Source organism: Strongylocentrotus purpuratus, unplaced genomic scaffold (assembly GCF_000002235.5).
Source record: "Strongylocentrotus purpuratus isolate Spur 01 unplaced genomic scaffold, Spur_5.0 spur5_scaffold_5, whole genome shotgun sequence".
NCBI lineage: Eukaryota > Metazoa > Echinodermata > Echinoidea > Camarodonta > Strongylocentrotidae > Strongylocentrotus > Strongylocentrotus purpuratus.
Genome location: NW_022145611.1, coordinates 43,185,325 through 43,211,673, shown reverse-complemented (window position 1 = coordinate 43,211,673; position 26,349 = coordinate 43,185,325). Strand labels below are relative to the sequence as shown.

The window sequence follows — 26,349 nt, the reverse complement described above, 5'->3', positions numbered from 1 at the left end:
ATATAAAATCTACCTGAAAATAATCACAAATCACATATTTTCTACTTGGACAGAAAAGAATTAAAACCTGACAACGAGATCAATGTTTATGATATTTATATTTATAACACTTTATATAGAGACATTCACACTATACCACACATCATTTACAAAATAAAATAAATACATTAAACCTGTATATATATTTTTTTTCTTGGGCTTCAAGGAGAGGCAGAATTTAATCACTGCCCAATTGAATAAAATACCTTAAAGTACGTAGCATATCAATATAACGTATCATATAACTAATACGAGTAGGCCCATCATTTAAACCTACAAATGTAGAAATGTAGAAAATATCACACGTCATAAAACCAAGGCTAAAAATAAACGGGCCGAGGGGCGATTTGTCAAAAGAAAATTAATTTAAGACTTGCATATACCACTTGCAAATTTGAAAGAATCAATTTGTTTTTTCAGCATAAAGCTACTACTCACTAACCACTAATGATGATATGTAAAACTAAAACTTGCTTTAAAAATTTCACAATCAACATCCCAATTGCACAAAACTTGAAAAGTGTGGATATCCATTTTAGTAACCTACTCTAATCAATTAAAAAATAGACTGAAATATATAAAACAGTTTGTACAAAAACAACAACAATCCTGATTCATGACTGAAACAGCACTCAATTTCAGATTTGAGTCCAACAATAGCACCTGCAGAAAGGTTAGAGAAAACGATTCTCAAATACCGGTACATGAGCATTGGGATGGAGGGCTTTCTTCACAAGTCTGTCATAACATGAAGTTCACTGACATCCCAATGTATATGCTTGGTATAAAATTCACATGCATTTCAATGTGACTTTGCCATGGTGGTTTTATGAGACACTGACTAGGACTGACTGAATCTCATTCTAAACCGCTGCTAATGTCATGAAGATTTGTTTAGAATGCAAGCACTGGAGTAGCAGTAGAAAGCGCTATGAACTTCATCCCCAATTTTGACTCTAGGAAAGCAATGAGTTAATACATCTTCTTCACTGTTTGTATGATATAGGCCATGAATTGATATGCTCACAGAAGCACACTATAGCCATAATAAATCTCTAACCTAATCCTCTTTTGTTTCAAAGAAGAAAAATATTTTCAAATAAGATCTATATAGATGACATTAAAAATGGTAAAATCATTTTGACAATGACGTTTTTCCTTACCTTACCCTTCTTGTAAAAGGAGAGGACAGATACAAAGTGTGTATTTATAATTAATGATTTAGATTCCACAAAATTCCAAACAAGTCTCACTGCCAACTTCACATATAGGCTACATGTATACACTACTTTCTGACAATATGGCACACATAAGTAATTGTTTAACTTGAAGATTATAAGTTGTACAAGCAAGGTACACAGTCCAGCATATCTATGCAAAATGTATCTATTTCACCCCATTCTATCAACTTTTGTTGCATCATCATCAATGTACATACATTCTTTCCACAAACATTGCTCAAAAGTTACAGGTGTATCAACATTTGGTTTCACAGCAATTAAGAGCTTGAGTATGTGTTATAACATTACTGTGTTGATGAGGAAATTATTATATCAAATTTTTTGACAGAGAATCTGTGCCAATAACAGCACGAATCAAGACTACATCACATTGAACTAGGCAAACCTAGAGCAGTCCTTCAGTAGACTCAAAGACCTGTAGTCTCTGGATTGCCGAGTCAATTATACATGGAGCCCTTGGCAAGATTGGGTTCTGGTCCCATACAGTTAGTACTCTCTGGTCCCATTACCAGGGTGGTATCACTTCCAGTCCTCGCCACAGGTCCCATGATATTCTCTTTATTTGACCCAGACAGGTTGTCAGGATTTGGTCCCATGTTCTGCGTGTAATCTTGCCTGTAAAATTGAATTACATTAGCATGCCGTTATAATGCTGTTCTCAATATCCATACATAATAAATTCAAACCATTATATGAAGGCTGTACAGGTGAAACAAGAAAAGGTGGTCTTTTTATGGTCTTCATAACATGTTGTCTTTAATACATGTTTCAATCAGAAGAAGAAAAACAAATTATAGGGGAAACTAGATGGAATTCGACTGCGCGCAGTCGAAAATGATGCCTCCGTCATAGAGCAATTTTACAAACCAAAACAGAAGAAATTTTTCAAATTCAAGTTCAATTGTAATCCATTAACAGGTTCTCAGAATATCGTGATTACAAACAATTTCTCATATACATATATGACCCTTTGAACTTTGACCTCATGATCCTAATATCTACTCAGCTCATTGGCTCTGCAAGATATCCAGAGTTAAATAGTAATCCATCTGTCAGTTCTAATGAGAATGCGTTCACAAGCTATTTTTGCATACATAATGAGCCCATGACCTTGGACCTTATGAACCAAGAATCTACACAGTTCATTGGCTCTGCAAGATACATAAATGATCTAAGTTTGGCAGGAATCCATCAATCTGTTCTAATGATAACGCAATCACAAGCTGTTTTTGCATACATAATGGGCGCTGTGACCTTTGACCTTTGACCTCGTTACCCAAAATCTAATAAGTTCATCGGCTCTGCAAGTAACATACATGACCTAAGTTTGGCAGGAATCCATCAATCGGTTCTTGAGATAACGCGATCACAAGCTGTTTTTGCATACATAATGAGCCCTGTGACCTTTGACCTTTGACCTCGTGACCCCAAAATCTAATCAGTTCATTGGCTCTGCAAGATACATACATGACCAAAGTTTGGCAGGAATCCATCTATCGGTTCTTCAGATAACGCGATCACGAGCCGTTTTGCATACATAATGAGCCCTGTGACCTTTGACCTTTGACCTCGTGACCCCAAAATCTAATCAGTTCATCGACTCTACAAGATACATACATGACCAAAGTTTGGCAGGAATCCATCCATCGGTTCTTCAGATAACGCGATCACGAGCTGTTTTTGCATACATAATGAGCCCTGTGACCTTTGACCTTTGACCTCGTGACCCCAAAATCTAATCAGTTCATCGACTTTGCTAGATACATATATGACCAAAGTTTGGTAGGAATCCATTGATCCGTTCTTCAGATAACGTGATCACGAGAACGGGACGTACGTACAGACGTACGTACAGACGTACGGACGGACGGACGGACGGACGGACGGACGGACGGACGGACAACCCGAAAACATAATGCCTCCGGCTACTTCGTAACGGAGGCATAAAAAGGGACAATATTTTACCTAGGAACTGTGATTTTGACTGAAACATGAACAAGCCTATAAAAGCCTTTTATAAATGGCCTTTAAAACAGGTGGTGGACAAAGCAGATTCAACTGACATTTGAAAGGTAAGCATACTGTTCTATTCATACTCTTGAAAGTACTTTAATCACTAAAGGAAACAAAATTATAGATGAAATAGATTGTAATATTTTCTTCATGAATGATATAACTTGAAAGTTGGGTCAAACTGACTATCACTGACACACACATGACTTGTGAGATCTACCCTTGTAGAGATCTCTTTCACTAGATGTTTAAGATGTTTACAGATAGGTTTTCCCTCAACCACGCCCCCCTCGAGTAGAAAAACAAAAAGAGGGAAAAATAAAGAAGAATAGAGAGAATAAGGGAAAAATCAGGAAAATAGGGATAAAATCGGGAAGAAGAAAAAAATCGGGTAATCATCAGGCCTGTTTTAATGGCATCCTTGCAGGTTCTATCCTCAAATAAGAGGAAAATAAGGCAACATATTTACAACACTTCAACAAAAATTATAAAAACTGTGTTTTTTAAACTGGTACAATTTCTTGACAAACCCAATCAACTTGAATATTTGCTTTTGGAAGGAATCTTTTTTCTTCTTCACTAATGCCCCCCAAATGTGCAACTTACAGGAGATTACTTCTGTCTGGTCCACTGATCAGGGTTGGGTCTGGTCCTTTAGCCCCTGTGATACTGGAGTTATATGATGCAGGGCCATGTTCACCGTATCTGAAATGAACAAATACGTTTATCATAAACAGGTTGGTTTTCCTGATGAATTTGTAAATAATAATAACAAGTCAACGCAAAGCGTAGCATCCCCTCGCAGGGTACAAATGGCCTATATACGTCAGAACAAGTTACCTCCATTAGACTGAACTATTATACTACTAGGCAAGGAAGTTACTAATACATGGGGATTGGATGTACAGAAAGTTTACTACTTTATGGAATGACCCATGAGAAGATCTGAAAATAAACTTTATTGTAATTGGTGCAAGGATTTAAAAAAAGAATGTGAATAAACTATTTTTGCATATTTAATTGACTATGACCTTTGACCTATGTACTTCCAAAATCAAATTCAGGCTGTATTTTGATACCATGTACCTTCATATCAAATTTCATTAAAATCCGTCAAACAACCAGATTTGTTACGGACAGACGGACGGCAGCGTTTCTATATCTCTTCTCTCTGACTTGTTGGCGGGGAAAAATAATATTGGGTATTCATATAGCTCACATATCCACTGTGACCACCAAAAGTGATCGAGGAGCTCAACTATTAACCTTGCTCTGCTAGGCTACCGTTTTTGGTGCTCGCAGCATTTAAGGAATCCATTCCTACTGGTACTCATTTTACACCTGAGAGTGGTAAATGTAGATTAATGTCTTGCCAAAGGACTTTAGTGCTGTGGCAGGACTCGAGCCATGAATCATGTGACCCATATCCAATAGACAACGGCATCTCTATATATTTCACTCAAATCTAGATTTAGAGCATTCAATTCAATGCGACCCATGATCCTCTGGTTGAAAAATGATCCAAATCTGGAATATGGTCCTTTAAATCACATATCCATGAATCCATTTTATTCTGCAAAGTTCAAAGTTGAATAATAAGCATGATTGATCACCAGCCTACTGTGTTAATTTGAATGCCAAGATCCATACAAATGTGCTCAATTTTGCAATTCAATTACCTCTACAGAATTGTTTCTTCCTATATAGATGAATTTGTATGTTCCAATTTATAAAGCTTCTGAGCCCGCTACATAATGGCTTCTATATGCTTAACATGTGGTTAACATGTGTGTGATAGGAAATAGCCTAAAACTTGAATACTAGTCAATGCATTTGAGTGAGAAAGAGAATAAATCAACGGCAAAAACTTGTATAATATTAGTAGATGGAAGGTTCTTCAGTCATGACATTGAGAGTTTCAGATTATGCTCCTCTCCTTATAGGGCATTCAATAAATCGACCTAGCACATGCAAGCATTCAACTACAGGCTTCTTTTTGATATCTTTTCATAAAGTACGATTGTATTAAGTCCACCCATAAGCTATAAGCTATAGTTATACATTCCTCATATCCCAAAAAATACATGATTAAAAATGAAACAAAAATTATATTTCGAATGTGAAAGGTAAGTGGTAAGCGTTAATTTGATAGAAATTTACAAATTTTACTTAATAAAATTCTTACTTTGATCCAATTGGTGTATGGTGAGCTTGTTTCTTGGGACCAGTAGCTGTCTTCTTTGAGGGCATTGCAAATCTGAAAGGATATCCGAATGAATATTTATTAAAATAAAATAATTTAATGTTATATATTAAAATTTATTATTTACTCAAGATTATGTATGCATAATGGGCATTTCAGCAGGAAATGTGATAGCACTAGTTGTAAATATTATATTGCAGACAACAACTTAAATCAAGTGAATTTTAGATGAGGATATGGAAGAAATCCCATGTCTCAACATTTTTAACCCAATAAATACTAAACCCTAGATTTCTTGGGAATAATACAATCAGGAAACGTTCCTCAAATCATACAATTTTTGGTAAGAAAATATCATCAATCTAGAATGAAACGAATTAAAAATGAATTCACATTTAGTGATGGTATATCATTAACACTTATACATACATCGTGAAACAGTCACTTTGCAATTTAATCCAATATAATGGGCAGATCACTAATCAGACGTAGCACTGACAATATTTGGTCATATAAAGACTTCCTTTCAACTGTAAAATACACTGAAAAAGAAACCATTGAATAACTTCTCACATTGAAATGAATCTAGACGACTATTCACATGTATCTACCTTATAGTAGGATCCCATCCATAGTAAACCAATAGTAGGCAGTGTCTGCCCAGCAAGCTCTCCAAATAAACATGTGATATGAGCTATCTTTATCAACAGATAATCCTTATGAAATGTCCATCACGTGGAGACATTTTCCCAAATTGAGATCAATCAAACAAAAAGCAGGAAGGTGAAAGGTAATTCATTGACTACAACAACAATTTAGGTCATGAGTTTCAGCCTTCAGGATCATTTGCTACAACCAATACTTCCTCATTAGTATGGATAACTGTTGGCAGGAAACTCTTTAGTATTACACAATTGGCTATTTAAAAAAAGACCTACATGTAACCTTTGTACCTGTTCTTGTTATGCATATACTTTTAGTGATAAAAGCTATCATGTGATGTTGATATTTATACCAGTTAATTTATACAATCACAGTTTAAGGAGCTCAAATGATCTCTAGGAAAGTAGCATGTAGTGGGTTAAATTAAGCAGGGCTTCACACAAGCAAATGGAGATCAGATGTAGACAAACAAGATGTTTGATTGGAAAGTGATCACTTTTATTTTAATTCTTTCTTTCAATGAGGACGGTTACAATTAAAAGGAAAAACTTTTCACTTTCAGTTAGCAGGTTGTATTTTACTTGAGTTGATTTAGGCCACATAAATGTAATTTAAACAATTCAGAAAAAGAGTAAAAGTGACAATTACTTGAAATACACAATTTTATTTGAAATGAGAACATTTGTGATTGAAAAATAAACATGTGGTGATAACATTTTTGATTGACAAAATAGACTACAAATTCACTTGAAATACATCTGATTGTATCAATACTTAACCTGAAGACATCAATATTCCTTGATGTACATATTTGTCAAACTTACTGGAAATACTAACAGACAGTAAAGGCATTTAACCTGAAGGCTGCTAACATTGAGTGAGAAAAGTGAGTACATTTTGAGGTTTCAAACACACTTGTACCACTTTTAGATTTAAAAAATTTGGTGCATGCAGTATTAAAGTATTTAAAGTCGGACGGGGGTGTGCGGCTGAGACCTCCGAACCCATACCCACATCCAAGGGTCCTTTTGCTGTAAATAGGTACCCATATCTAAGGATTTTTTGTGAAAAATGGACCCATGTTTATAAGGATTTCAAACTTTAAATATTACATTTTTTAAGCTGTAATAATACACTCGAGCTAAGCATAGATAGAGTCAACGCTAATGCGTATTGACCTCTAGCACTGCACTACGTGTTAATAGGCAGCATTTAAATACATGAATAGTCAATACACTCATAACACACAGATGCACACAATCATGCTGATACGGCTGATCGGCAAGTTTGACAGTCGTCACTAAAGTACCGATTTTGAGTGAAATTGGTTGAGTTTTGTACATTGGTGTTTGAAATGTTGAGAATCAATAGCAGAGCTTTTAATACACAGCCAGGATAGTAATGCACCTATGTGTGTAATAATACAATGACCAATCATTTTGCAGTTTCTCGATAAAATTCTTTATTAGTAAACTGTACCATACTACATGTAGTTTACAAGTAGTCTACACACATAAAGATGAAAACACCATACAACATAATTATACTGTGCTAGCACCTCTAGCATCTGTTTTAATGGAAGGACTTTTCCTGTTTTAATTAATGTACACATACACAAGCTCTCAAGCATCGGTGATATAGCTCCCTAGCCCTGCTTGAGCCCCGCTGCTGCCCGGCCTGGCGCGGCTGCATGCTGGGCAGAGGGTATGCAGGGTATAGCTGCCGATCATATGATTTTCAGTGCGCAAAGCGCTACAAGTTCCCGGGGGTACTACCCCTATACGGGTGGATACCATACCTAGCGCGCATTATGCCATATGAGTACCCGGTATAGGGCCCATGCCTGAGTCATGTCGGGATTTTCATAAACCGGGTCCCGACGGCCTTGCACCGATCGGGACCCGGTGTCCCGAAATCAGCTCGCAGGATTTGTCACTTGCCTCTATAAAAAGCGCATATCATCAGTATGTCCCTTAAAAGTGACCTTTTTTTATCAATCAAATTAATAAACACATGCATACCTCGGCTCAGATCGGTATATTCTTCTATTTGACATTATTTTCATCCATGATTGGCGATGTTTAGTGCCATTTTCGTGCCTCTAAAAGTAAAAAAACTGGGGCAGAAATGGAAAGACAACATTCGAGCCGCCATTTTGTTTTATGCAGGTTGAATAAATCTGGTCAAAAAATATGAATGTTATAATAATAAAACGGCTTTCTAAAATTTCTTCTGTACAATATACCGATCATATAATATTTTAAAGACAAAATAAATATTTATCACTTATTTTAAACATCGCATGCTTTTTTTTTAAAGCTGAAAATTACTTGGTAATCAAGAGTTTCGATACGGATAGCCGTTGCAAGGCAAGTTAAGACTAGTCTCGGAAAAATGCGCATGCTCCTCGTAATTAGCTGTAATGTGTGCCAGAACGAACCCAAACAAAGACGTGATCGTAACGAGAACAAAAATCATTAAAAACTACGAGAGCACAATTGGAAAGACAACTACTGCTCAAAATTACCATAATCAGATAGATAACTTGGACAAAGAATTCAATAATCGCCCAAGAAATGCCACAGAAATTGTGATAATCGAGGAGTAACTGGGTACATTTTTATCGCAAGAAGCCTGCTGCAAATACTCGAATCCTTTGTTATACTGCTTTTTACCGTAGAGGGCGGTATTTGCCTCGTATAGCCTCGTGTTCAATTTAAACACGTGTAATTCGGATATTGCAGCAGGCCCTTCCGATAATGATTGTACCTATAGTAACTCCTTAAATATCACTATTTATGTGTCTTTTCTTGGACAACTATTGTTTTCTTCCTCCAAGTTATGTATCTGCTTACGATAATTTTGAGTAGTTGTCTTTTCAATTGTGCTCTCGTAGTTTTTAATGATTTTTTTCTCGTTACGATCACGTCTTTGTTTGGGTTCGTTCTGGCACGCATTACAGCTAACGAGGAGCACTGCGCATTTTTCCGAGACTAGTCTGAACTTGCCTTGCAACAGCTATCCGTATCGAAACTTCTTGTGATTACCAAGTAATTTCCAGCTTTTAAAAGAAGCATGCGGTGTTTAAAATCAAAGAAAAAATATATATTTTTGTCTTTTAAAAATTATTCGATCGGTATGTTGTAAAGAAGTACTTTTTAGAAAGCCGTTTTATTATTCAAACATTAATGTTCCTTTCAACCTGATTTATTAATCCTGCCGAGAGACCCGGCCAGTACAGTAGCTAGCTAGCAGCTGGGAACAACAACCACATCGGCCGGGCGAACTGCATTGCAACCCATATTTATATCACTTATCAGCAGTAATTCGGATTGATTCAGGATGAGCTAGAATATGATTATGGTAACCATTAAATACTTAAGTTTTAAGGTGGATTGATTTTAGTGGTGTGCAAAACTGCAATTTCTTACATATTTCGTTATATTTTTCGGAGCGTCGGTTCTCAAAAAACGAAACCGGGACCCGACGGCAACGGTCGGGTCCCGGTGTGATCAACCGTACCGACTCAAGCCTAGTCCTGATATATGTCGTACCCCGGGGTCTAGTTGACTTTACAAGCTACGTACACCCCATGCGTACACCTCATACACTGGAAATGCAATCACCGAAGGATTCCCCAATATTGTTTAGGGCTTTAAGCCCTGGATTTATTTAGAGATGGGAGAGATTTAAGCATTTACAATGTAGGCTTGAGTATTTAGGAGCAAATCCCAAAATCCCGGAGAAAATGAGGGAGAAAAGAGGGGGAAAGGAATATTAAATGAAAAAAGGGACCCATGTCTAAGGATTTTTTTTATGAAAAGGGGACCCATGTCTAAGGAACTTTCCTGAAAAAAATCACCTTTCCGAGCGGCACATCCCCGTATACCCAATATACGTGAGTACCCGCCCCCCCCCCCCCCCCCCCGGGGTAATAACAGCCCTGCTGATCATAATGATTCATTCAATGGGACTGAGAATCCAACTTACTTGGAGCCTGAGGCTAAGGCCATTGGTTTCCTCGAGGATGGTGAGAAGGAGGAGGAGGATGAGCTGCTAGCAGCTGCAGCAGGTTTCTTAGAAGGTGAGCTGATCACTGCACTAGTCGTAGGACGCTTCTGAGAATCACTGGAGAAAAAGAAAGAAGAATACAAAACAATAAGAGAGAATATGGATATCAGAACACACACAAAACAAGAAAGGTTACTTGATTGTTCACTATGCGACACACTGCATACCATGATGGCTGAGAAGGATAGCATTAAGAAGATGTCACACCTGAATAATTCCCTTGTTGCAAAAATGTGCTAAACATTGTGCCAACCCTGAATACATTTCAGACTGGAAGTTTGACTGTTAGAATTATGAAATACTGCCCCGTAACAGTTGAATACACAGGGATGTAATGAGTTTGAAAACTTCTGTGTCTGCGTTTGATTCATAAAATACACAGCTAATGATTGGTTATTTTTTGTTTCTTTACACAAATCATTTCAGTAAATACAATAATACATGTATTCTACAGTATAGCAATTTAAAAAATTGTGATTATTTGGTTAATTTTGTTTTCAAGGTACAAAGATTTTTTAATATTCTTACTTTACTAGAGATCAGTATCTACAAAATCAAATAGACTTTATTGAACAGAATTTTTACAATATAAGTTACAAGTCTTAAGTCATGAATTAATAGAATAGGAATAGATAGTAATAAACAAAACCATGGGGGAATACTTCAAACATTTATATAATGATCATTAACACCAAGACAGAGTCCTATGATTTCGATTGATACTTGCTATCACCTTAAAGGCATTGTTTAACAATGTTTCCAGTTTTACAAATCTGAGATGCATGGCCCTACAGATTATCAGTGTCTGTGGTATAGTGTAATATTGAAGCCCTACAAAAATTGCGCTTCAAAATGATCCCGAAGTGCTTCGAAGAGTAAAAACTTTGAGTGACCGGTTTTACCATACTCATTTTACCCATTGTAGTGTTATAAAAACTGTTGGGAAAACGGTTTATGAAATTTCCAAGAGGTGTTCATCATATCATCCTAAAATATTAATGTTTACGGTAATTCTTCATATGTTAAGAGCAGCTGTTTTCCATACTCTAAAATAGCTGATAATGCAGGTAAAGTACATGGAAGATATTTAATAATTCATCTCAAGGAACAAGACAGAGAATGATAAAAGTCTGCACTTACGATGTAGATACACCTGATGCGCCACTTGATGTAACAGTAGTTGGGGTTGTGCTTGAAGAGGGCTTAGATTCAGGGAAAGTTACTTCTTTACCTGTTTAAAGGAGAAAACAAATTGATAGTAGTTTTAATCTATCAACTCATTCTACATGTTGTTATTTTTATGCAAATATTCATTCTAATACACAAATAATATGCACTTTTTTTTCTTCAAGTCTACAGTGGTGAAAATAGCTGAAAAACACATGAAGTGACCAACATAGAATTCTACTCAGATAAATGATACATATCATGTGCATAACTTAATTGTTTTGTGCCCTTAAAAAGAAATTCAGAATCTTGTCTTTAAAGACAATTTTGTGATTAAACAATTTAAGAGGAAAAGGATACCGTAGTCAAATCATGTACCGGTAAAAAGGAGCATTAATTTTTTACAAACTTTGAAAAAACTTACATGGTCCAAAATTGTCGTCGTAAATAATGTGCTTAATATTTAATGTAATCATTGACTTCTGTGCATATCACCAGTAGATGCATTTAATACCTTATATGGACAAAACTCATCTCAATCTAGGTACTCAGTTTTTATGTTTATATTGGGAAGTGAATTTTGAGGTAAGGTGGTCAAATTGGTAAACACACATAACTGTTCAAGCAAGAGAATACATGCAGTTGGCAGAAAAGGATGTTGAAAAGTTGGACAGTTATTGGGAAAAATTGAAGTAGAGATATACATGTATGTATGCAGAGCTGTGATAGAACACCACATATGCACATGCAATTTAACACACATGATTTATACTAGTAGAGCCTGGCTATTAATCACTTGGGGATACTTTTTATAAGACTTGTTCTTTTTCTAAAGGTAGAGTATTATGATGGATGAAATTCACCTTTTATACCAAAGAAAAATTTATCACAGCAGAGGCCGTTTTGGAATCTCATTACTTTTAAATCAACGTATGAATTGTAAAGATATTACAGGAAATTAAGGAAAGAGTTGATATAACAAAAATATTCCTTTTTTTTTTCACGCATGGAAGAGATTCTATGGATTAAAACGACCTTTGAAGCGCGTATTTTGACTTTCCCAAAGGGAACAATTAAAGTTTGAAAAGGACAGAACACTCGATACAACACGTAAATGCAAAACACTTTGCGACAAAAACAACATGCAGACACATTGTAAGCCACAGAACAACAATGAAGTATGCAGTATTAACTTCTCTCTAAAAGATAATAAATGTGTGTGTCATGCACTAGAAGAGTCAAACTAAATAATAGTTCAATAAACTGTCTGATAGAGTGCAGAAAGCTCCTATCATTATAGATATAGTCAAACAAAAAATAGAGAATTACAATCCTAAAATCTTAAATAATTTTTTTTTACAAGAATAAGGATAGAAAAAATAAACAGTGAAATGTTAACTTCATAATGGCCAGATCAAAAATCAATATGAAAAGAAAATGACTTCATAAAATGTCATTTCATATTTTTATCCTACTATTACAATTTTAGAGATATAGATAAAACATATTTGTACTGAGCCAAACAATAATTTTTAATAAAATGAAATTAATATGTCACATTCGCACAAGCAACTGCTTTAGGTCGATGATCAATCACATAAAATATCAAAACACTATTCAAGGTTACTGAAAACTGATCACTATTAAAGACCATATCCGAACTGAAAAGTGAAATAGATGAATAATATATCAACAGAAAGCTTATAAGCCATAGATTACAATAATATCAATTATATGCCACTTTAGTGTCTGTCAGAGGAGTATCAGCCCTCTGAAAAAAGCTTTGAAAATTGGAAGTTGATGACCTAAAAACTTGTTATCAACTTGATGACGAGTACGGTACGCATATTCATAATGACTTTGCATTAATTAAGCACGGCTCATCGCCTCAGCTATATAGATGTAGGTGAACCGTTTGGGTTATGTTGTCACTGTAACTTCTGCAGATTTGACCCCTGTTAACCTGTAATTTGGAGGGGGAGGTTTTAATATGCTTTTGTGCAATAATGAAAGGGTAAATACTTTGTAATCCTTTATATTTGCATTCTACATTCATTCAGTTTTCCATTTATATGAAGGTATTTTTCATCTTTTTTATTCCATTATCATTACCATGTCAACTTAAAGATAGGTATCCAGCATTACTTTTTTTTTTAACCTTTAAAAGTACAAAGGTTTAAGCAGACAATTACATATGTTTAGCTCTTTATCTTAATATTTGTGATCAGAAGTTATTAAGAACATATTGCAACTGAGGATTTTCTCACTCCATCTTTTCATTCACTTAGATAATAACCAGACTTATTATTTTGTCATGATCTAATAAACATATCATTTCTCATCAGTGCAACATTGAAGCTAACAGACAAGCAATTAACATTTACTCATAGACCAACCAAACCTGATGTAATGACCTACTGAATAATGATTGCATGTGATAAACAGTCTATCAACAACGTTTCCATTTTAATTGAAGGCAATACTCAGCAGCTCTACGATAATAACTTGCTTGCGCTGCAGAACTATCACATTTAACCAACTTGGGCATCATTTTGCAAAAGACATACGTCTAGGGTTAGGGTTTGTGTTGACATTGAGGTTTAGGTTAGGTACACTGTTGGGTCTCTAGTTAAATTAAGTAATTAAATTAGATTTATGAATATTGAGCAGTTGTTTCCAAAACATAGGTCATTAAATCATAACCATGCACATTACAGGAGAAATTTCTTTCTCAGAAGACGAATTTTCTCTGCCTTTTCACCAAAGACATCAATGTATCACTAACTCTCCCATTAGCCATCCCAATGAATTCAACACAAGATGCAGGGTTTAGTGATGATGACGTTTTATGATAATGCAAGCAGGGTAGGCCTACTACACAAAAGGAGGTGTAGGTTTGCACAGTGATATCAACATTGTTAGTATCAACTGAAGTCAAACTATGAAACAGGCAATGATGTCAACACTTCTATGCTCACTATGCTAAATATATGTACTGCCACTACGCACCTACTTGGTTGTCATACAAGTTTATTGTGAAGTTTTGAAGAAAAAAAATCACACTTTTCATGCCATGGGTGGCAAATTCCATGTAAAAATTTCACTTGTTTACTAAATATATTTGGATTGCGATATCTAGTCTTTCTTCCTGAAACAATATCAAATTTATCCATATTTATGTTTGTTCCAAAGAAGATATTTTTATTTTCATTTTCACAATAAAGTAAATAGAAAAAGATAAACTATAGACTCTTGAGAGTTCAATTATAGTTATTTTTCATAAACCTTGTAGCATTGAAGGAGTTAAATTGCTTTCAAGAAAATATAGGTTTTGTGGTGACAGGTTAAATATGAAGAGACATCGAGAAGGGTGTTAGTGACTTAAAGCCTTTCTGCTTTTCACAAACATAGAGGGAACAGTAAGACTTGCTTGAGTGAGCAGCTTGTTCCATAGTGACACTATTAGTGGTTGATGTCTCTGGGAAGGTCACTTCCACCTGGCCTGTTAATATCACTCCTCCTTCGCTCTCTGTAGATTGGCAACGCACACGGTACGACGGACCACACAAGAAATAGCATCAATCATTCAATCAATCAGTTCAACGTATGACATTCACCAACATAAATGGTAAGTAAACTTTATATAATACTCTTGTGAATGCCATTTTATAGCGAGGAATGACGCATGTTTAAATTTTACTTTGAATAAGTTTTAAAATAGAGTTTGTAGAAAATTGCTGCATGATATTCACTGGTACTTAACATAAGAAGGTACTCTTACATAAAACTTTAAAAACCCACGTTGATGAAAGGAAATGGGAGCTAAGTCAGAACAAATGCTGCTTGTAATGCTGATTCAAGATAGTTTACTGCCTATTAGATGATTTTGAAAAGCAAAACCTTTAACAAAATTTGACAGTTGTTTAAACACTCAAAATTATAACAAAATAAACCTATATATGATGCTATGTAACTGGGCATTACTGCTGGTTATCTGGCTCATGTTCTCCAATATTTATTGAGGCAACGTAAAAATCCTATCCATCCATCCTTTAAAAAAAAAGTATAATGTCATAAGAAGAAAAGTGATTAATCGCTACAACAAATTTTAAATCTTGACAAATTGTTAGTGACTCTGCCATACTTTATACAATATACTAGCACATTGTGTGAGATAATCTATAGGCACTGCCTGTTTGTACTCCTTTAGACAAATCCAGGTAATCAGTATCTTGATATCGCCCTTTAGTAAAACATTCAAATATAAGAGTGATATAATCTCAACAGTGCAATAATTTCTTAACTTGTCTTAAAATATTTCTGTCAGAGTTGCACTTCTTAAAGAGAAGGTTGAGTTCTGGGAAGAGGTAAAAAACAATTTGTGAGCGTTATCATTGTTGTTATGCAAGGGTGGAAGAACATCAGATTAAACATGTTCCCTGAAAAGCATGGCTCTTCAAATGCCTTCATATTCTAAATATGACATGAAACATCGTAACAATCGGGGGGTAGGTTTTTTTCGCCATGTGCTCGTGTAGTCCCATATACATCATTCTGTGTACAGTCCTTGTAACTTTGCCAAGATTTTGCAAAATTTCGTATCATTTTGATGATTCCAGAACCTTGCAATACACACGAATACTTATATACTAGATGATCAACCTTTTCTGACAGATTGCACACCGTTTCTTTCACAATGCAATCACATGACCAGAACTCAACTTTATCTTTAATACATAGATAGAATATAGTTTGTGTGTTTTCATCACTTCAGTAACTTAATTGGACAGCATTGAGTGAACTGACAAAAATTAAAGCACTTACCTGATGCACCGCCCTTACTTGGGCCAGACGAATCGGTCTTCAGCATACGCAGTATGGCTGACGACTTCTCTAGACTGTAGTTGGTGCTCTCAACAGCCATTTCGATCATCATATCATTGACATGAGGGAATTTCTTCTTCAAATTTGCCATAACTGCAGTGATATATGATAAAATTCATTAAAAAAGTTCTATATCAATAACACAACATCATGTCTAACAGGACCTACAATCTAGTAATTATCATTTTATTAGACTATGTAATTCAAATTGAAAGAGATATTCAATTGCAAGAGTACAGCAGCAATAATATCAACTTTCCAAACTGGAAAACCATAATCATAACAATGCTCTGTCATGGTTGAATATTGCACACATTTCTTCAGTGACACTTCTACATAACAATGGTACATTACTATTTGTGTGAGCATATATATCATTTGTTTCTTTCTATCGAGATAGATAGATAGATGGATGATAGATAAATGGTATTTTATTGCATCTTTCATGAATGGCAGTTTCACAACTGAATTGCACATGAGTTACACGAATTGGATATATACATTGTAAAAAACTTACATAACATTTAGTTAAAAATTATTAAAACGTGACACGTTACTACTGCCTAAATACCATAAACAATTAAAAAACACTTAATGAACATAATTTCTACCAAAGAAAAAAGAAAAAAGGTATAAACATAATTACATGCCAACATAATATGGACTAAGGCAAATCATACAACAGTTCGTCATGTTACAATATTGCAGTAGTGGGTATGGTGGTAAAATAATCAATGATAGCGGCAAAAGCAGGTGTATGAACATTTAGTAATATTTGAAATAATTATTCAAATTTAAAAGTAAAAAGCAATTCAATATCATTAAAACATACCGGTACGATATACACAATTATTACAAGAATGTACAGGAATCGAGTCATTTCAATGATAAATCATTACAATAAATATAAACATGAGCAAATTAACTGTTATTATACAGGCGAATCAAATTTGGAATTTATCTAATACAAAATGGATGATTCAAAACAATAACATTTCTCTCCCCTTAGAAGAGAATCTAAAACAATGACAGATGATGTTTTGCAATAAATTGTTTATTTTATAAAAATGTTTTGTAAGTTAGAAAAATGTTTGATGTGTTTTACATGTCTCCATTATTTGCTTCTTTGCAATATATGTCCCAACAAAAATGAATGAAAGATTGTGAAATAATATGGTAGTAAGCATTAATGTGCCAAGGTTTTATCCATAACTTACCTTGTTGTTTCTGTGCTCTTGTCATAGGAGCAGCTTTAGGAGCAGCTTTAGGAGCAGCTTTCTGAACAGCCAAAGTGAAAAAGAAATATGTTTTTAGTAAAACAAAAAACAAACTTGAAATCAAATGTGACCTCAATTCTTCATTCTGTGACGAGCATTCCTGCCTAGATCTTTTGCTACACATTTTATGCAAAAGATTTTGATCTCTATGGAAATAGTATATCATTTGTATTAACCCTTTTAATACTATGGGTAGCACACCTCACCAAAGCACTTTAATACTATAACATCCTATTCAGTATTAGATATATTCTTTTCTCCCAGTATAGAAACAGACAAATGCATTATCAAGTTTATTCCAATTCTGAAAGAAAACAGTTTGTTGAATAATGAAACATGAGTTTTAGAAGAGACATGAGGTATTCCATGGATTCAAACTTACCTTGGGAGAAGATTTTGGAGAGGGTTTTTTAGCCAAGGGTTGGTTGACGATCCTTTGTCCCATCTGTCTGAGGGCTATTTTAGCTTCTTCTTTGTTGAAATCGTAAGTCTCTAAGATCATGTCTACTACAGAGGATTGGGTGTTGGCAAACAAGTGTCTCATCTCCCGCTTTGCTGTAGAATAGAGTTTGTATTTTGTTATTTTAGAGTTATACAATCACTTTTACAGCCCATGTAGAGTTATGTAATAGTAATGTATTACATACTGCTTGCTCATGATCCTCATTTGGATAAAGACAAATCCCGAAGAGCTCCTTATTCAAAATGCACTGGTTTATTATGACAAGAAATACCAACTAGAGGAAAGCAATGTGAAACAAGAAAGCTATATTGTTCTGCCCCCCCCCCCCTCATTTGCTCACCATTCTATATCAAAAGAAAACAAAAATCAATCTACCATTTATAATGGCGAGCATCTTGTAATTTATCAACTACAATAAATATGAAACCATTTTTTGGTTGCTTTGTTTGGGGGGATGCTTCTGTACATGTGCTTTAGAGCTAATTAATAGAATTTGTTTTTCAAATGATCTTGTTCCCACTGAAACCGAGTAGAATTTTTGTTTTTGCTCTTTTAATGTCCTATTACTAAATAGCATATATTAATGACTGTATACAATTATAAATTCAATAAATCTTGAGCTATAGATGGATAATTCTATAGGATCAAAATCATGTCAAATGTTCAGAATATTAAGTGTGAAGTTGTTAAGGAGACTTTGTAGCATGTGAACTTACCAGCTTCCTTGTCAATTGGAGGTTCATTGAAAGTTGTCTCTAATACTGGAGGGGTCTGCAAGGAGGTAACAAAGTATGTTCAAGTTAGCGTCAAATTTAGCTTCAGTTATGATAGAAAACCAATCCAAAAGATCATAACTTGAAAAATGACAAATTAAACAAATATAATTACAGGCCTTAAATTTCGTCATTTTTAGGGCAAGGCCAGTTTGGCCTTAAAGTACCTCATTTTTTTAAGGGCACCAAGGCCACTACAAAGGGCACCAAGGCCAAAATATTTTTACAAAAAGGGCATCAAGGCCAAAAAAAAATTGATTCTATTTTTGTTAGATGTCATGTGTATTTATATGAAACTTGTGCGGGATCAATTTCCCATGACTTTTAACACCAGCTTCTTCACAGAATGTATAAAGGTCTACGGTACATACAAACAACGGCGGCGGCCCCGCAAGCCTTAGATTAAGCAGCCAGGAGCAAGGGGCAATTTTTTTTCTAAAGTTGCCCCTTGCCCACGGAAATTTACCAGAGCAAGGGGCAATTCCTTAAGAACCAGGGGCAATTTTCCAAAAACAGATAGACTAGGCCCTTAATCTAATTATAAGTTCAAACTTAGATACAATGTTAATTTCATAATGTGAATAGAACGATCAATTTAATAACTTTTTAATCTTAACAATATCAACAGAAAAGATTGATTAAGAACATCAAACTTGCATATTTTAAAGTAACTAAAAATATTGATGAGCAAATGAATAAATACATTGTAAATTTCACAAACATCGAAAGTCAGAAGGACTTGGCAAGTTTACCGGGTATCCCAAATCGAAATCGCACCTCACACACAAACCTTCCGCCACACTCTCGGTAGCTGGTAGTAGGAGCAAATTTGAAGAAATTATCTTTTTAATTGTTGTATAACCAACCCAGGGAAAAAATTAAGTTTTTCATTTCGGGGGCTCCATTTCAAATTTTTGGGAAATTTTCGGGGGCTACTTTTTCAAATTTTGGGGGCTTTTTTTTCCATTTCGGGGGCTACTTTTTCATTAATTCATAAAAGGATAGCCTAGGGGGTCTACAGTTTGTTGAGATTTGTTTAGTAGGCTAAGGTTTCGGGCTTCCAGCTTCATAATTGCCTATTAAAAAAGAAACCCCTTTTTCTAGTTCAATTAACCAAGTTTTCATGCATTGATTTGATGCAAGAACTGTGACATAATAGACCCTAGTTTGTGATTACTTCTGGCCATGAATTTTGATAATCATTTTTCAAAGTAAAGTTTTTACAAGAAAATCAGACAGTCGTTTAAAAACTTAGACATTAGTAATACTTTTACTAATTCTAAGCTCAGGTTTCGTACATCTATTCACGAAACTATATTGAAATCGCGGCAATAATGATACAAACCAACAGATAGCAATTTCAAAGTGTCAAAACTTTTTGACTCAGCTCAACTCACACACTGCACAGCGCGCAGCGTGACTCCAGGAAGCTCCAACACCGGCCGCCCCAGGCGTCCGCCTTCGGTGCCGGTGTTGGTGCCTCCTGGAGTAAACTGCAGCGCAGCGTCCGTCATGGTGATTTTGTCTGATTTTCTTTACTTTGAAGAAATGATTATCAAAATTACGTAAACATGGCGATGTTGGAAAATAATCACAAAATAGGCTTCAATTTCATACCTCTATTCATGGAAACTTTATAAAATTGCGGCAATCATGATGGAAATTGATTTCAGTTTCGCGAGAAGTGGTCTAGGTTCAGCTAATATGATCCACCAAAACAAAATCGACCGAGAAAAACTCGACCCGTACTCGATCTCGCAACTGCGAAAATGTACGTGTTTTGGCATACTTGCGTCCGACATGGTAAGCCAGGTAAGGTATGGAATATGGTTCGATTTTTTTTACGACCAATTTTTTGTGTATACAATTTTACACGGAGATTCAGCAATACGAAGCTAGTAGAGAGCTCATGGGCAGCAAACTGTTCGTGAGTCGTGTATTTTTACTGTTCTAATAATTTATGGGCGCATTTTCACAGAAAACACTTGCGCCTTGCCGTCTAGTTTTAGATGATTATGGGCGCAATTGGTAGTTTTATGAGCGCAAATTTCTAAAAAGGGGCACCTCCAGTTGGAAAAAAAGGCACGTCGGCCAGTTTGAAAAAAAGGGCACGGCCTTTTTGGCCGTGAATTTATCTTTTTTTGGGAGGGCACCACGGCCAGTCGATGGCCGTCGATTAATTTAAGGCCTGTAATTAAGATATTCTTTACAAAAATAAATGTATGGATAAATTAAAAGACTATTTTATTTTGCAAATGCAAACAAAAAACAAAGAAACAAAATAAGCATATTCTAACAAACTAACATATAAAGAGATCATTTTGTTTGAAATTCTTATCGACAAGCATTTTTAAGCATTTTTCAGAGAGCTTTACACAATTCTTTGAATTAGTTGACCAAATTCTAACTTTGCAAGAATCATGTGTGTGAGCTGTTGAATTGCAAAGAAGTAACATATGAAAAGCTCCAAACATCAATATTAAACAACTCCTTCATATCTTAAAAGACACTGATTGTAGCATACCTGTTTAGCTTCCTGCCTGCGTTGGGCTGACTGAACCCGCCGTCTCTCCCTCTCCTTCTCTAGCTTGACTTTCTGCTCTTGACGTTGCTTTTCTGCCTCCATACTCTCTCTAGCTCGCATGAGTGAGATCTCTCTCTGCTGCTCAGTCACTTTACAAGGGTTGCACATCCCTCCTTCCACATCCACCTTAGTAATATAAGATACAATATGTATCATTTTGCACAGAAACTCTCTTTGGAAATAAACTACATGTGCATAGATATGCTTAATTTCTTAACCATTTCTCTACCAATTTTAAGGAGCTCCTCAAAATTATCAAAGGAGTGTAACAGTCTAGAGTAACTGTTCTATAGGCTTACATCGATCAATGAACTAACAATTTAGCATCGATTTGAAAATAACCAATGATCAAATATAGTTGTATCATAACCAAATGAATATCTCAGTCTCGGCCTTGACATGTCTCATCACCATGAACTTCTGGCCTGACCTCATGTATCTCTAAAGGACACAAATTGTTAATTTGCCTGGAAATCTCTTGTTTTGCCCCCCCCCCCTTCAATCCAATAAACAAACGTTTATGTAAATGATATGCATACCGGTAAACAAATATTACTTCTGGTAATCACAAGAAGGGTCCCAAATATCATATTTTTCTGCAAGAAATTTTTGTATTAAAGTTACAAACATACAAAGGCAAAAAAAAAAAGCTTTTCTTTATTTCTTTTTCTTCAATCCCTTGTGTTATAAATGCACTTCAATCTATTATTTTTCTTCAAATTCTAATGTCGGAGTCATATTTGTTTTCATGATTTAGGCATTTGTACAAGTTAAGCAGCTTGTTTATCACATACCTCATTTGTCCTGCATGTTCTGCACTTAGGCTTGGTAATGGGCTGCAATGGAATGTAAGCCTGCAGATGAGAGAGAAAATCAACAACAAATGACTGATTTATTCTCATGATGACATTGGATCATTCCGAAACAATAGGAACTACACGTGATCATGCATCAATACAATCACTGGTTTCTAACTACGTCTCCCATGCATCACATGCGAATCTTTCCTAAAACACCAATAATACATGCATCTAACTGTGACTGTGGAGTAGGCTTGAGTCGGTACGGTCGATCACACCGGGACCCGACCGTTGCCGTCGGGTCCCGGTTTCGTTTTTTGAGAACCGGCGCTCCGAAAAAAATAATGAAATATGTAAGAAATTGCAGTTTTGCACACCACTAAAATCAATCCACCCTAAAACTTAAGTATTTAATTGTTACCAATCGTATTCTAGCTCATCCAGAATCAATCCGAACTGCTGATAGAAATATGGGTTGCAAAGCAGTTCGCCTCATGGGGTTGTTGTTGCCAGCTAGCTGCTAGCTAGCTATTGTACTGGCCGAGTCTCTCGGCAGAATTAATAAATCAGGTTGAAAGAAACATTAATGTTTGAATAATAAAACGACTTTCTAAAAAGTACTTCTTTACAACATACCGATCGAATAATTTTTAAAAGACAAAATATATATTTTTTCTTTGATTTTGAACACCGCATGCTTCTTTTAAAAGCTGAAAATGACTTGGTAATCACAAGAAGTTTCGATACGGATAGCTGTTGCAATGCAAGTTCAGACTAGTCTCGGAAAAATGCGCAGTGCTCCTTGTTAGCTATAATGCGTGCCAGAACGAACCCAAACAAAGACGTGATCGTAACGAGAAAAAAATCATTAAAAACTACGAGAGCACAATTGGAAAGACAACTACTCAAAATTATCGTAAGCAGATACATAACTTGGAGGAAGAATACAATAGTTGTCCAAGAAAAGCCACATAAATAGTGATATTTAATGAGTTACTATAGGTACAATCATTATCGGAAGGGCCTGCTGCATTATATCTAAACGTGTTTAAATTGAACACGAGGCAAATACCGCCCTCTACGGTAAAAAGCAGTATAACAAAGGATTTGAGTATTTGCAGCAGGCCCCTTGCGATAAAAATGTACCCAGTTACTCCTCGATTATCACAATTTCTGTGGCATTTCTTGGGCGATTATTGAATTCTTTGTCCAAGTTATGTATCTGATTATGGTAATTTTGAGCAGTATATCTTTCAAATTGTGCTCTCGTAGTTTTTAATGATTTTTTTCTCGTTACGATCACGTCTTTGTTTGGGTTCGTTCTGGCACGCATTACAGATAGCGAGGAGCACTGCGCATTTTTCCGAGACTAGTCTGAACTTGCCTTGCAACAGCTATTCGTATCGAAACTTCTTGTGATTACCAAGTAATTTTCAGCTTTTAAAAAAAAGCATGCGATGTTTAAAATAAGAGATAAATATTAATTTTTGTCTTTAAAATATTATATGATCGGTATATTGTACAGAAGAATTTTTTAAAAAAGCCGTTTTATTATTCTAACATTCATATTTTTTGACCAGATTTAATCAACCTGCATAAATCAAAATGGCGGCTCGATTGTAGTCTTTATATTTTTGCTCGAGTTTTTTTACTTTTAGAGGCACGATAATGGCACTAAACATCGCCAATCATGGATGAATATAATGTCAAATGGAAGAATATACCAATCTGTGCCGAGGTATGCATGTGTTGATTTATTTGACTGATAAAAATGTCACTTTTAAGGGACATACTGATGATATGCGCTTTTTATAGAGGCAAGTGACAAATCCTGCGAGCTGATTTCGGGACACCGGGTCCCGACCGGTGCAAGGCCGTCGGGACCCGGTTTATGAAAATCCCGACATGACTCAGGCCTACTGTGGAGTATAACATACTGATACCATAAACTGATCATTGCGCTAACATTCTAGAAATGATATGAAAACAATCAAATAAAAATACATGTACATGTAATTTTTTGAATCATTTACTTTTGTTTGGCCCCAGCCTTCACAACTTTTAGATCTTTGTTTATGCATATTAAATGGCCCTGTCATGTATACATGACAAATTAAGTTGGCTCATCATGTCATTCAAAAGAGTAACTTATGCATTATGCAGATACTGTTGCTTTATTCTTGCAGATATACAGCATTCAAAAATTGATTGCATGGGTGAGATGGGAGAGATCTGGAATTCAGATCCATTTCCACTCAAGGGTTAAAATGTAGCTAGGTCAATTAAGACTCTGATGACAGTAAATATGATTAATACCGCACACGCTCGAGCCCCAATTGCTTCTTGGTCAATTTTTGACATGAACGAAGTCTAAACCTCGCCACTAGGGAAAACCCTATACCTATGCCTAACCCTAACTCTAACTTTTACAAAAATAGCGACCCAAGACCAAGCTCTATTCCTTTGATGAAATGAAGCTCAAAGCATATATGTCTCCAGAGCAAATTAGGATCCTTTAGTGATATACATACCGTAGGCTGGGTAGGAGTTCTCTGCTGTGCCTGCTGAGCCTGATATGCAGCCTTGCGTGGGTCCACCCACTGGGTCTTCTTAGTCGCATGGTTGATGTAGAAACTATAGATAAAGAACAAATCCAAATCATGTTATAATCACTAAAGTAGTATAAATATGACTAATTTTTGGGATGTACCAGTAAAAATGAGTCCCCACAAGACGGACAACGCCATTCTGATCAGTCTTGTAAACCCTACAAGCCACTCCTACCTCATACCAACAGATATTCATAAAATAAAAAAATGTGTCTTGTGGACACTCTACCAGTGACGTCATCTAAAGCGTTTAATTGCCCAATATCCGACGGGTGTCTGTCTATCTCGCATGCGCAGATAGCCTGCCGCTGACTTGTGTTAAAGGTAAAGACCAGTATTGGAAACGCCCCAATTTCAAAAAATGAAATGGAAGCTCTTATTACCAATCATGTGAAAGAACATGTTTTGAATAATACATGATGATAAAAAATTGATATATTTGGTAAATTAGTTTATCTATTGGTCTGTGAGAGATAAAAAAAAACGCACGTGTGCGTAGTCCCATATACATCTTTCTGTGTACAGTGCTTGTAACTTTATGAAGACTGGGCCAAATTTCTTATCATTTTGATGATTCCAGAACCTTGCAGTATATCTATGCTAGATGATCAACCTTTTCTGATCGATTTCACAACGTTTCTTTTACAATGCAATCGCACGACCATTAGTCAATTACTGGTCTTTATCTTTAACAACCGATCACGATCGACAGCAACCATAAACAACATGCGATGTAATCGGGCATTGACGTCTCCATTCACTTTTAATAAACGTGATCAAATTAGAAAATGGCAGAACATAGCTGAATGCGGTTGGCCCAATTGGCAAAAGTAGGCTCAAATATTTGCAAAACTAAGGAAATTTTCATCATCAAAACTTATAAGTTCCATTCGTTAGTTATTTGTCATTAACAATGATTCATTAAATTGTTTATCATAATCATATCATTTGAAAGTATCAACCATCATATTCATACATTCATACATAGTCTAGTCTAGGTCTAAATAATGATAGATCTAGATCTAGAGTCTACAGTACACAGCAGGTTTTACAAAATATTGTGTGAATGTACTGCATGGAGTTGACTGTCTGAACAGTGTTGCCCGTCACTATCATAATTATGACATTTTTTTATGATAATACACAGCCAGGATAGTAATGCTGCTATGAGTGGGTTTGCCTTCTTCATATACCAGACGCAACTGCTGATGTTAGCTAGTTAAATTTAACATAATATGTTACTAAGGACTCAGTAACGATACACTTCTTTATATGAGTGGGACCATGAAACTTGAATTCCCTATTGACCACGCCTATCCTACTGCACAGCACAGCCAGATAGGCCCTACGAAACTAAATAGTAAAAAGCCTTTCAGAAATAGTCTACTCACTATCTCCCAACATTTGGTTCATATTTTGCTTCCCATCCTGGAGGAATTGGCATTGAAGACCAAGGAAATGTATTGCCTTGTAAGGCTGTCATTTTGCTAGAAATAAAGAAATTTCAAGCCTGATAAAGAAAGAAGTGTCCCAGCAGTATCCAGCAAGTAGGCCTAAGAGTA

At 35.5% G+C, this 26,349-nt stretch overlaps 1 protein-coding gene across 2 annotated transcripts; it reads right to left on the bottom strand.

Annotated features, from left to right (window-relative positions):
• Positions 1–79: 79 nt before the first annotated feature.
• On the bottom strand, positions 80–26,349 carry LOC575818 (nucleolar protein dao-5). 2 transcript variants are annotated; one of them, XM_030999274.1, is made up of 14 exons: positions 26,179–26,349; positions 24,710–24,812; positions 22,173–22,232; positions 21,319–21,504; positions 18,738–18,792; positions 17,941–18,113; positions 17,499–17,559; positions 16,222–16,374; positions 14,828–14,926; positions 11,371–11,461; positions 10,150–10,287; positions 5,479–5,550; positions 3,900–3,998; positions 80–1,895 (listed from the first exon to the last, which is right to left on the bottom strand). In XM_030999274.1, the coding sequence occupies exons 1-14, from the start codon at positions 26,268–26,270 to the stop codon at positions 1,718–1,720; spliced, it is 1,560 nt and encodes a 519-aa protein (XP_030855134.1). In that variant the 5' UTR covers positions 26,271–26,349; the 3' UTR covers positions 80–1,717. The 2 variants fall into 2 exon arrangements, with proteins under 2 accessions (XP_030855134.1, XP_030855135.1); XM_030999275.1 differs by lacking the exon at positions 14,828–14,926.

What these genes read in the sequence shown, in the direction of transcription:
- LOC575818 (XM_030999274.1), bottom strand. Translation starts at nt 26,270, where the DNA reads ATGACAGCCTTACAAGGCAATACATTTCCTTGGTCTTCAATGCCAATT. An exon ending in GGAACAAGCTGCTCACTCAA is followed by an intron (nt 11,462 to 14,827) that starts GCAAGTCTTACT and finishes TCCTTTAAACAG; the next exon opens with GTAAAGAAGTAACTTTCCCT. An exon ending in CATACACCAATTGGATCAAA is followed by an intron (nt 3,999 to 5,478) that starts GTAAGAATTTTA and finishes TGTTCATTTCAG; the next exon opens with ATACGGTGAACATGGCCCTG.